Source organism: Stomoxys calcitrans, chromosome 5 (assembly GCF_963082655.1).
Source record: "Stomoxys calcitrans chromosome 5, idStoCalc2.1, whole genome shotgun sequence".
NCBI lineage: Eukaryota > Metazoa > Arthropoda > Insecta > Diptera > Muscidae > Stomoxys > Stomoxys calcitrans.
Genome location: NC_081556.1, coordinates 37,109,141 through 37,122,123, shown reverse-complemented (window position 1 = coordinate 37,122,123; position 12,983 = coordinate 37,109,141). Strand labels below are relative to the sequence as shown.

The 12,983-nt window shown below is 41.7% G+C and overlaps 2 protein-coding genes across 2 annotated transcripts; both read right to left on the bottom strand.

The window, feature by feature from the left end:
* Positions 1-5,690: 5,690 nt before the first annotated feature.
* Positions 5,691-6,650, bottom strand: LOC106094148 (uncharacterized). The gene has a single exon (XM_013261336.2). The coding sequence runs from the start codon at positions 6,593-6,595 to the stop codon at positions 5,774-5,776; it is 822 nt and encodes a 273-aa protein (XP_013116790.2). The 5' UTR covers positions 6,596-6,650; the 3' UTR covers positions 5,691-5,773.
* Positions 6,651-9,036: 2,386 nt separating this feature from the next.
* On the bottom strand, positions 9,037-10,036 carry LOC131998039 (uncharacterized). Its single transcript, XM_059370041.1, has 2 exons — positions 10,026-10,036; positions 9,037-9,953 (listed from the first exon to the last, which is right to left on the bottom strand). The coding sequence occupies exons 1-2, from the start codon at positions 10,026-10,028 to the stop codon at positions 9,120-9,122; spliced, it is 837 nt and encodes a 278-aa protein (XP_059226024.1). The 5' UTR covers positions 10,029-10,036; the 3' UTR covers positions 9,037-9,119.
* Positions 10,037-12,983: the final 2,947 nt, after the last annotated feature.

Below are 12,983 nucleotides of genomic sequence, written 5' to 3'. Positions count from 1 at the left end.
AGCTATATCCAAATCTGGAACGATCTGGGCCAAATTGAAGGGGGAAGTCGAAGGGCCTAACACAACTCACTGTTCCAAATTTCGGCTACATCGGACAATAAGTGTGCCTTTTAAGGGCCCAAAACCTTAAATCGAGAGATCGTTCTATATGGCAGTTATATGCAAATCTTGATCGATCTAGGCCAAATTGCAGAAATATGTTGAGAGGTTTTACTTAACTCACTATTCCAAATTTCGGCGACATCGGACACTACGTCCGCCTATTATGGCCTCAAAACCTCAAATCGAGAGATCGGTCTATATGGCAGCTATATCCAAATCTGGAGCGATCTGTGTCACATTGCAGAAGTATGTCGAGAGGCTTAACTTAACTCACTGTTCCAAATTTCGGCGACATTGGACAATAAATGCGCCTATTATGAGCCAAATACCTTAAATCGAGAGATCGTTCTATATGGCAGCTACACCCAAATCTTGATCGATCTAGGCCAAATTGCAGAAATATATAGAGGGGCTTAACTTAACTCACTGTCCCAAATTTCGGCGACATCGGACAATACGACCGCCTTTTATGGCCTCAAAACCTCAAATCGAGAGATCGGTCTATATGGCAGCTATATCCAAATCTGGACCGATCTGTGTCATATTGCAGAAGAATGTCGAGAGGCTTAACTTAACTCACTGTTCTAAATTTCGGCGACATGGGACAATAAATGTGCCTTTTATGGGCCAAATATCTTAAATCGAGAGATCGGTCTATATGGCAGCTATATGCAAATCTTGATCGATCTGGGCCAGATTGAAGAGGGATGTCGAAAGGCCTAACACAACTTACTGTCCCAAATTTCGGCGACATCGGACAATAAATGCGCCTTTCATGGGCCCAAAACCTTAAATTGAGAGATCGGTCTATATGGCAGTTATTCTCAAATCTGGACCGATCTGTGCCATATTGCAGAAGTATGTCGAGGGTCTTAACTTAACTCACTGTTCCAAATTTCGGCGAAATCGGACAATAAATGCGCCTTTTATGGGCCCAGTACCTTAAATCGAGAGATCGGTCTATATGGCAGCTATATCCAAATCTGGACCGATCTGAGCCAAATTGAAGAAGAATGTCAAAGGGCCTAACACAACTCACTGTCCCAAATTTCGACCACATCGGACAATAAATACGCCTTTTATGGGCGCAAGACCTTAAATCAAGAGATCGGTCTATATGACAGCTATATTCAAATCTTGATCGATCTAGGCCAAATTGCCGAAATATGTTAAGGGGCTTAACTTAACTCACTGTTTCATATTTCGGCGACATCGGACAATAAATGCGCCTTTTGTGGGTCCAAGACCTCAAATCGAGAGAACGGTCAATATGGCAGCTTTATTCAAATCTGGACCGACATGAGCCAAATTGAAGAGGGGTGTCCAAGGGCCTAACACAACTCACTCTCCCAAATTTCGGCGACATCGAACAATAAATGCGCCTTTTATGAGCCCAAAACCTTAAATTGAGAGATCGGTCTATATGGCAGCTATATTCATATCTGGACCGATCTGGGCCAGATTGAAGAGGGATGTCGAAAGGCCTAACACAACTTACTGTCCCAAATTTCGGCTTAACTCATTGTCCCAAATTTCGGCGACATTGGACAATAAATGGCTTTTTTATGGGCCTATATGGCAGTTATATTCAAATCTGGATCGATCTGGGCCAAATTGAAGAATTATGTCTAAGGGCCTAACACAACTCACTGTCCCAAACTTCAGCAAAATCGGATAATAAATGTGCCGAAGACTCTAAATCGGCGGACCGGTTTATGTTTGTTTGTTTAATTGACTATGACACAATATTTGTTCCACTAGCCGAACCTAGAATAGCGTTCCATGCGCCTCGATCTTCTGCGCTCATTCTAAAATCTCTGACACCAAGCTTCGAGGTGTCTCCCACAACTTGATCTTTCCATCGGGCTTTTGGTCTTCCTGGTTTGCGTGTATCAAGACTTCTTTGCTGGAGCTTCTTCATCCATTCTGACAACATGACCTAGCCAACGCAGCCGTTGTATTTTGATGCGTGTAACTATGCTGTCGTCGTCATACAGCTCATACAGCTCGTGGTTCATACGTCGCCTATATTCTCCGTTAACGCAAACTGGTCCATATATTTTACGAAGAATCTTTCTTTCAAATACTCCAAGCACTTCCTCATCTGCTTTCACAAGTACCCATGCTTCAGAACCATATAAAGCACGGGTAGTATCAGTGTCTTCTTCGTCTGTCGAGAGGTGGCCTTGTTTCTAAACTGCTTACTTAGTCCAAAGTAGCATCTGTTTGCCAGTATTATTCTTCGCTTTATCTCAAAACTGGTGTTATTCGTTTCGGTTACAGCGGTGCCGAGGTAGATAAAGTTACTGACTATCTCAAAGTTGTGGTTCCCAACTTTCTCAATTTTCTTTATCTACTCGGTTGTTCAAGGCTTTTTGGGAGTTGAAACCATCCATTTCGTTTTATCTCCATTTACTGCCAGACCCATTTTCACTGACTCTCTTTCGATTCTTTCAAAGGCTGCAGTTACTACTTCCGGTGACCGACCTATGATATCGATATCGTCGGCATAGGCGAGTAGCATGTGCTCTTTTGTGATTAGTGTGCCATACCTATTCACATCTGCATCTCGTATAATCTTCTCCAGCAGGATATTAAAGAGATCACACCGTAGGCTGTTTCCTTGTCTGAAACCTCGTTTGGTATTCAATGGTTCGGAGAGATTCGGGTATGCGTTCTTCTAGCCAGATTGCGCCGATAAGCTGATGCATACGCCTTATCAGCGTGTTGCCTCCGGTCTTAAATAGTTCAGCGGGTAACCCGTCGGCTCCTGCTGCCTTGTTGTTCTTTAGTCGGGTCATTGCTACTTGGACCTCATTCTGACATTCTATACCATCATCAGGGATTGGTTCTGCGGTATCCTCTTCGCCGCCAACATCGGACACTAGCAGTTGGGTAAAATGTTTTTTCTTTCTTTAAAATGTTACCAGATTTCCTTCTTTGTCTCTGCAGGAGGATGTGCCTGCACCAAAGCCATCGGTTTGGTGTTTAATTCTTTGGTAGAATTTCCGGACTTCATTCTGACTCCTGTACATCTCAATTCGCTCGCACTCACGTCTTTCCATTTCTTTTTCTTTCTGCGGAATAGAGGTTTCTCCTCTCTTCTTTTTTCCCGATACCTCTCCTTCATCTGGCGCGTTGCTACTGATTGCAGGGTTTCTCTATATGCCGCATTCTTGGCTTCAGTAGCATCTCGACACTCTTGGTCGTACCAAGGGTTTTTTGGAGGAGGCTCCCGGTACCCAAGTACGGATTTCGCGGCATTTTCCATGGAATGGTCCGGTCGGGACCGTTCTATATGGCAGCTATATCCAAATCTAGACCAATTTGAAGAAAAATGTCGAGTGGCCTAACACGATTCAGTGTCCCAAGTTTCAGCAAAACCAGATAATAAATGCAGCTTTTATGGGCCCAAATTGACGAATCGGTCTGTATGACAGCTATATCCAAATCTGGACTGATCTGGACCAAATAAAAGAACGATGTCGAAGGCCTTAACACAACTCACTGTCCCAAATTTCAGCAAAATCGGATAATAAATGTAGCTTTTATGGGCCTTAGACACTAAATCTGCAGATCGGTTTATATGGGGGTTGTGTTAGGCCCTTCGACATCCCTCTTCAATTTGCGCCAGATCAGTTCAGATTTAGATATAGGTGCCATATAGACCGATCTCTCGATTTAAGGTTTTGGGCCCATAAAAGGCGCATTTATAAATGATTTCGATGAAATTTGAAATAGTACTCATGTTAGTCTTTTCGACATCCTTGTCGTATATGGTTCCGATCGGTCTATATTTGGATATAGCTACAAAAAATACCAACATTTTGTTCTACAAAATTGAACAGTGACTTGTACTTATTATACCACTCAATGTCCGTACAGAATTTGGTCCACATCGGACCATATTTCGATAAAGCTGATATGGGGGCCTAAATTATGCATTTTTTTTTATCGGATTATGACAAAAGATGGTTTACACATATACCCGAGGTGGTGGGTATCCGATGTTCGGCTCGGCCGAACTCGTCAGTGGGCTTTAAGAAAAGTCCTCCTCGGCAAGAGGCGAAAGCGCTACGGGTTGCCAATCTTTGCATCTCTTATTCGATTGTTATTTATTCTGATTTGTTTTGTCGTTAATTTTGAGTTTTTATAATTTTTATTTTCTTTTGTACACTCAACCGTTGAGTGGAGCGGACGTTTTGTTATTTTGCTCCGCGAGAATTTTTCTGTAACTCGTAATAGGTCATTATTTTCGGAAGACAAATTTAAGACACTCAAAGATAGCTACGATAGTGGTATCCGGTTGCTGATTAGCGTCTGTCTCCAATCGAACGGCAGATCTAGCACCTGGGAGTAGGCTTAGAATGGACTCTAAACACCCAACAGCTGCGGCGGTGGTATCAGGCCGAAGCATGTTGTCTGCTACTGAAGCTTTGACTGGTAGAGCGACAGACGACTGGTCAGCGGGGGCTTTTGACGAAGATACCTGGTTCGGGTCATAAGGATAAGGCTAAACCTATTCTATATACTCATGCCTATAATTTGCCTAGGCCATCGGCCTTTAAGAGGTTGGAATAATAGAAGACGCATCGCTCTCAGGCTTATAGAGAGGCTTGTTGCGAATGATCCCAAGATTCTCACTCCTCAAATTGGGCTCGGGGATAAGGTGCACAGGCTACCCTTAAGACTGCCTCTAGCGACATGTAAGTTAAGTTTTGAGGATCAGGCCCAAAGGGCAACGAATGACAGATGGCCACAAAGAGGGGGCTGTGAGCACTCCAAAACTATGTGGCCTAATCTAGACTTGAAGAGGTCCACCGGTTTATTGTCACTGGCTAGAACAGACGTCTCAGTCATTGTGTCCATCATGACAGATCATTGTCCAATCGGAAAACATGCTGACAGACTGAAGGTTGCCAGTAACGACTTTTGTAGAAGCTGTGAGGACAATGAAAAAGAAGAGACTATAGAACACCTTCTGTGTGTGTATCCCGCACTAGCAGTAAGAAAGAGTTCCACTTTAGGTTCTCATTTCTTTGGATCTGAACATTCGCAAGTTATTGGGCTTTTTAAAGCGTTCTGGATGGTTCAGCGACAGGAACTAGAAGGCATCTTCCTTCTTCTGTTCCTGTGGTATCACAATGACCAAAAAAGTCTGATGGCAGACTGCCACTTAAACCTAACCTAACCTATTGGACTATTTTATTTGCCAGCAGGAGAGAAATGAAGAGAGCACGAGAGCAGCATAAATTTTGAGAGTTTGGTAATTGCGAGGTACGGGAGATTTTTTCCCAGTAGAAATTTACAGCATCGAACAGCTGTTTTATGAAAATCAGCTGTTTATTTCAAATAAATAGCAAAAGAGGCTAAAGGCAGTTCTAACTCTCCTGCAAATGTTTACTGGCAAATTTTTACTGGAAAAGTACGCGAACAGACCTGTAGGTTCTTAATAGGTTTATTTGACTGATTTCCTTCATAGAACTGTCAAATAAACCTAATTGAAGCCTTCATGACGTTTTGTGAATACCGCCGTAAGCAAACAAGGCTGCGGCGCTTTCAGAAATTTGCATCGTTTGGACCAGGAGTATTAAATGCTGGCTTTGACCAACTAAAATTTGTATATCTTATTACTAAAATTCAATATTGTTACAACCTTATAAACGACTCATTATGCACGGTGCAGCCATCCAATACGCCACGATGTTGCTTCGGGATAGTTGTATTTGTTGTCTGGCGAAGTTAAATATCTTTGCCTCAAATATTCCGAACGTGAGCCAGTCTTTAGCAAATGTTGCTCATATTCTGATGTTGGTTTCATGGCTCTCTCAAAATTATTCATAGCCCTCAGTTCGTCTGTCGACAGGTCATAGGAAAATGCAGTTGTTTGGCGACATAAGGCTTTTGATGCTGAGTTTATGTTGGATGACTTTGAGGTAAAGGATTTCCAAATTGGAGTTGAAGAAGTTTGGGGAGGTTTCGTTTTTGTTTTGATTTTTGATGATTCCAATTGAGGAATATTGGTGTGTCTCATGGAATTCTTAGTCAAAGATTTTGATTTAGCTTTCAAAAAACTTGAGCTGAAGGATTTGTTTGATACTTTGTTAGCATTTTCGCTGTCTTTATCCTTTTCATTGAAGTTATCCTTAGGAGGGTTTTTATTGGAAGGTGTTTCTTTGTAATTTTCTGCCACAATGAAACCTGTAGCCGTTTGAGTTGCTGTATTTTTTGAGCTCTCGCTGGTTTTTTCACTTGAATTTTGTGATTGAGATGAATTGGTAACATTCGTCTTGAGTTGATTTTCCAATGAATGATCTCGCTTTGAATGAATTAAAAATTCATTGCATCGGTTCTGTTTTTCTTTTAAGATTGTGTTATGAGAATTTTTTTCTCCAGCGTGTAATTTTAGATAATTGGAGCGTAAACAAAATTTAAACGGATGATGTGTCGAATCCTCTTTCAAAGGAGCTTCACTTGGTAATTTTGAAGCCATTTCGAAAATTTCCTTTGATAAACGAAATAAAACAAGAAAAAATCTTCAAAAATCAAAAAACTCAAAAATATTAAGAGTTACCATACCAATCTAGGAGAATTCAACTACAAAATGAACAAGTAAAAAGGCGTTAAGTTCGGCCGGGCCGAACTTTGGATACCCACCACCTCGAGAATATATGTAAACCACCTTTCATCAAAATTCGGTGGAAATTTCATACCTTATGTCCCATATCAGTTATATCAAAATATGTTCCGATTTGGACCAAATACTAAAAGTACACTAGCTATATCTAAAAATAAACCGATCTGAACCATATACGACACGGATGTCGAAAAGCCTAACATAAGTCACTGTGTTAAATTTCAGTGAAATCGGATTATAAATGCGCCTTTTATGGGGCCAAGACCTTAAATCGCGATATCGGTCTATATGGCAGCTATATTCAAATCTCGACCGATCTGGAATTGAAGAAGGACTTCGAAGAGCCTAACCAAACTCACTGTCTCAAATTTCAGCGACATTGGACAATAAATGCGTCTTTTATGACCCCAAAACCTAAAACGTAGATACCGGTCAATATGGCAGCTATATCCAAATCTGAACCGATCTGTGCGATATTGCAGAAGTATGTCAAGGGGTTTAACTTAACTCACTGTCCCAAATTTTGGCGACATCGGATAATATATAAGCATTTTATGGGCCCAAAACCATAAATCGAGAGATCGGTCTATATGGCAGCTATATCCAAATCGGGACCGATCTGTGCCATATTGCAGAAGTATGTCGAAGGGCTTAACTCACTGTCTCAAATTTCGGCGACATCGGACAATAAATGCGCCTTTTATGGGCCCAAACCCTTAAATCGAGAGATCGGTCTATATGGCAGCCATATCCAATTCTGGACCGATCTGGGTCAAATTGAAGAATTATGTCTAAGGGCCTTTGTATCTCTTATTCGATTTTTATTTATTCTGATTTGTTTTGTAGTTAATTTTGATTTTATTATAATTTTTATTTTCTTCTGTACACTCAACCGTTGAGTGGAGCGGGCGTTTTGTTATTTCGCACCGCAAGAATTTTTCTGTAACTCGTAATAGGTCATTTTTTTTGGAAGACAAATTTAAGACACTCAAATATAGTTACTATAGTGGAATCCGGTTGCTGAATAGCGTCTGTTTCCAGTCGAACGGCAGATCTAGCACCTGGGAGTAGGCTTAGAATGGACTCCAAACACCCAACAGCTGCGGTGGTGGTATCAGGCCGAAGCATGCTGTCTGCTACTGAAGCTTTGACTGGTAGAGCGACAGACGACTGGTCAGCGGGGGCTTTTGACGAAGATACCTGGTTCGGGTCATAAGGATAAGGCTAAACCTATTCTATATACTCATGCCTATAATTTGCCTAGGCCATCGGCCTTTAAGAAGTTGGAATAATAGAAGACGCATCGCTCTCAGGCTTATAGAGAGGCTTGTTGCGAATGATCCCAAGATTCTCACTCCTCAAATTGGGCTCGGGGATTCGGTGCACAGGCTACCCTTAAGACTGCCTCTAGCGACATGTAAGTTAAGTTTTGAGGATCAGGCCCAAAGGGCAACGAATGACAGATGGCCACAAAGAGGGGGCTGCGAGCACTCCAAAACTATGTGGCCTAATCTAGACTTGAAGAGGTCCACCGCTTTATTGTCACTGGCTAGAACAGACGTCTCAGTCATTGTGTCCATCATGACAGATCATTGTCCAATCGGAAAACATGCTGACAGACTGAAGGTTGCCAGTAAAAACTTTTGTAGAAGCTGTGAGGACAATGAAGAAGAAGAGACTATAGAACACCTTCTGCGTGTGTGTCAGTCAGAAGAAGTTCCATTTTAGGTGCTAATTTCTTTGAGAACATGTCTGATTTAGCGGATCTGAACATTCGCAAGTTATTGGGCTTTTTAAAGCGTTCTGGATGGTTCAGCGGCAGGAACTAGAAGGCATCTTCCTTCTTCTGTTCCTGTGGTATCACAATGATCAAAAAAGTCTGATGGCAGACTGCCACTTCAACCTAACCTAACCTATTGGAAAGCAGGAGAGAAATGAAGAGAGCATGAGAGCAACATACATTTTGAGAGTTTGGTAATTGAGAGCTACGGGAGATTTTTTCCCAGTAGAAATTTACAGCATCGAACAGCTGTTTAATGAAAATCAGCTGTTTATTTCAAATAAATAGCAAAAGAGGCTAAAGGCAGTTCTAACTCTCCTGCAAATGTTTACTGGCAAATTTTTACTGGAAAAGTACGCGAACAGACCTGTAGGCTCTTAATAGGTTTATTTTGACTGATTTCCTTCATAGAACTGTCAAATAAACCTAATTGAAGCCTTCATGACGTTTTGTGAATACCGCCGTAAGCAAACAAGGCTGCGGCGCTTTCAGAAATTTGCATCGTTTGGACCAGGAGTATTAAATGCTGGCTTTGACCAACTAAAATTTGTATATCTTATTACTAAAATTCAATATTGTTACAACTTTATAAGCGACTCATTATGCACGGTGCAGCCATCCAATACGCCACGATGTTGCTTCGGGATAGTTGTATTTGTTGTCTGGCGAAGTTAAATATCTTTGCTTCAAATATTCCGAACGTGAGCCAGTCTTTAGCAAATGCTGCTCAAGTTCTGATGTTGGTTTCATGGCTCTCTTAAAATTATTCATAGCCCTCAATTCGTCTGTCGACAGGTCATAGGAAAATGCAGTTGTTCGGCGACATAAGGCTTTTGATGCTGAGTTTATGTTGGATGACTTTGAGGTAAAGGATTTCCAAATTGGAGTTGAAGAAGTTTGGGGAGGTTTCGTTTTTGTTTTGATTTTTGATGATTCCAATTGAGGAATATTGGTGTGTCTCATGGAATTCTTAGTCAAAGATTTTGATTTAGCTTTCAAAAAACTTGAGCTGAAGGATTTGTTTGATACTTTGTTAGCATTTTCGCTGTCTTTATCCTTTTCATTGAAGTTATCCTTAGGAGGGTTTTTATTGGAAGGTGTTTCTTTGTAATTTTCTGCCACAATGAAACCTGTAGCCGTTTGAGTTGCTGTATTTTTTGAGCTCTCGCTGGTTTTTTCACTTGAATTTTGTGATTGAGATGAATTGGTAACATTCGTCTTGAGTTGATTTTCCAATGAATGATCTCGCTTTGACTGAATTAAAAATTCATTCCATCGATTTTGTTTTTCATTTGAGATTTTGTTTTGAGACTTTTTTTCTGTAGCGTGTAATTTTAGATAATTGGAGCGTAAACAAAATTTAAACGGATGATGTGTCGAATCCTCTTTCAAAGGAGCTTCACTAATAATTTTTGAAGCCATTTCGAAATTTTCCTTTGATAAACGAAACAAAACAAGAAAAAATTTTCAAAAATCAAAAAACTCAAAAATATTATTAAGGATTACCATAATACCAGTCTAGGAGAATTCAACTACAAAATGAAAAAGAATTGGTCAACTTGCTTGGTAGTATATGGCAGATGGTAAACGCGACTTTTTGAGTCCAAGAAAGTCTAAATATGCAAATTTTGCCCACGAACATTCCTCTAAGGAATAGGGGCAAACTTCTCACATATCAATGAGGGCTGTCCAAATATAGTCCGATCTAAACAATACTCGGTACAAATATCGAGGGGCCTAAAACAACTCACCGTGCCAAATTTCAACGAAATCGGGTAACACATGCGGCTCTTATGGGCCTGAGACCTTAAATCGGGATATCGGTATATTTGGTCAAGGGATGTCAAGGGGTTTAATATAACCCGCTGTGCCAAACTTCAGCGATCTGAACCATATACAACACGGTTGTCGAAAAGCCTAACATGACTTATGTTAGGCTTTCAATTATAAATGCGCCATTTATGGGACCAAAACCTTATATCGAGAGATCGGTCTATATGGCAGCTATATCCAAATCTGGACGGATCGGGGCCAAATTGAAGAAGGATGTCGAGTGGCCTAACACAACTCACTGCCCCAAATTTCGGCGTAATTGGACAATACTTGCACCTTTTATGGTCCCAAGACCTTGAATCGTGAGATCGGTGTATATGGCAGCAATATCCACAACTGAACCGATCGGAGCCAAATTAATCAGGGATGTCGAGTGGCGTAACTTAACTCACTGCCCCAAATTTGGGCGACATCGCATAATAAATGCGCCTTTTATGGGTCCAAGACCTTAAATCGAGAGATCGGTCTATATGGCAGATATATCCAAATCTGGACCGATTGGTGCCAAATTAAAGAAGGATGTCGAGTGGCCTAACACAACTCACTGTCTTAAATTTCGGCGTAATTGGACAATAATTGCACCTTTTATGGGCCCAAGACCTTGAATCGAAAGATCGGTCTATATGGCAGCTATATCCAAATCTGGACCGATCGGAGCCAAATTAAAGAGAGATGTCGAGTGGCGTAACTTAACTCACTGTGCCAAATTTCAGCAAAATTGGATAACAAATGTGGCTTTTATGGGCCCAAGACCTTAAATCGAGAGATCAGTCTATATGGCAGCTATATCCAAATCTGAACCGATCTGAGCCAAATTGAAGAAAGATGTCGGGTGGCCTAACACAACTCACTGTCCCAAATTTCGGCGTAATTGGACAATAAATGCACCTTTTATGGGCCAAAGACCTTGAATCTAGCGATCGGTCTATATGGCAGCTATATCCAAAATCTGGACCTATCGGGTCCAAATTAAAGAGGGATGTTGAGTGGCGTAACTTAACTCACTGCCACAAATTTGGGCGACATCGGATAATAAATGTGGGTTTAATGGGCTTAAGACCCTAAATCGGCGGATCGGTCTATATGGCAGCTATATCCAAATCTGAACCGATCGGGGTTCAGATGTCGAAAGGTCTGGCACAACTCACTGTCCCAAATTTCGGCGACATTGAACAACAAATGCGCCTTTTATGGGTCCAAAACCTTAAATCGAGAGATCGATCTATATGGCAGCCATATCCAAATCTGAACCGATCTGAGATATGAAATTTCAGAAAGATGTCGGGTGGCCAAACACAACTCAATGTTTCAAATTTTAGCAAAATCGGATAATAAATGCGGCTTTTATGGGCCTAAGACCCTAAATCGGCGGATCGGTCTATATGGGGGCTATATCAAGGTATAGTCCGATATAGCTCATCTTCGAACTTAACCTGCTTATGGACAAAAGAAGAATCTTTGCTTATCCTAGTCTTTCCAATATTGAGAGAGACGATGATTGTCTCTTCATGTCCTAATGTCTCAATATGAGGATTTCGGCTTATTCTAATTTTCCCAATCTTGAAAAAGACAGCCTTGCTCCCGTAGTGCGCCATGCCTTTAGTCTTAGCCAGACTCGTCACGGAGACTTGATCAATATCAACCAACCCTTCTCCTTCCTGTGGAAAACCTCCCATTTCTCCACGACCATCTCTTGGTTTTGCTTGTTTAAGATTTCCAACATGCGTTCCGTCGCAAATTTACTGCCCCGTCCTATGATGAAGACCGTCGACTTAAAAATCCAATCGTTTACCAGATCCTCCACTTGGGACCTATGATCTGGTAGAATCCTACCGGATGCACAGCCAATATTGATGACTGCATAAGTCAGCTCATCTCTGTTGTGCTTCCTTGCCACTCTGGCTTAAGAGGGCGGCTCCTTACCATCTTCCACTTTTGTGATCGCTGTGTCCTTCTTTTGGAAGTCACAGTCCTCCATGAAGACCCAAGGGCCGTGCGCGCTTCCTTCGTTCCTGTCGCGACTTTGTCTGCCTCCGCAGGATACTGTCTGGAGTCTCCATTGCGGGAGTCCCTGGCTTGGTTTTCCCAGATTACTTGAAAGCGGCGAGGTCTGTTTTCTTCTTCAGCATTTTAAAAGTGTTATACTCTTCGAGAGATCTGATTCTTTTTCCAGCATCCTGCACTTACGCCCGATTGTGCGGCCGGTATAGACTCCTCTGACTCTTTCGTCGTACAGAAAGAGGCAGACTATCTGGCGCGTCGTCTGGCCAAAACGATCCAAGGACTTGCATATACTCCGAAAGCCTGGCATGAGAAAAGCCTGGCATGCACGAGGTTGTGCATAAAATAGAAGAATCCTTTGATGCCAAGACGAACACATTGGCGATTTGCATTGACATCGAGGGGGCGTTTAACAATATGCGGACCGACACATTGATCTTATACTTAGACCAGTACCAGGTAGACCAGGGGTCCTTAGAGACCGGATAAACAATATGCTAAGAAATAGGTGGATAAATTGCAGTTCCCACGACATAAATATAAGGAAGAAAGTGGCCTAAGGCAGCCACAGGGGGGTATTTTATCACCACTCCATTGGGTGAGCACCATATATAACCTATTACGGATGCT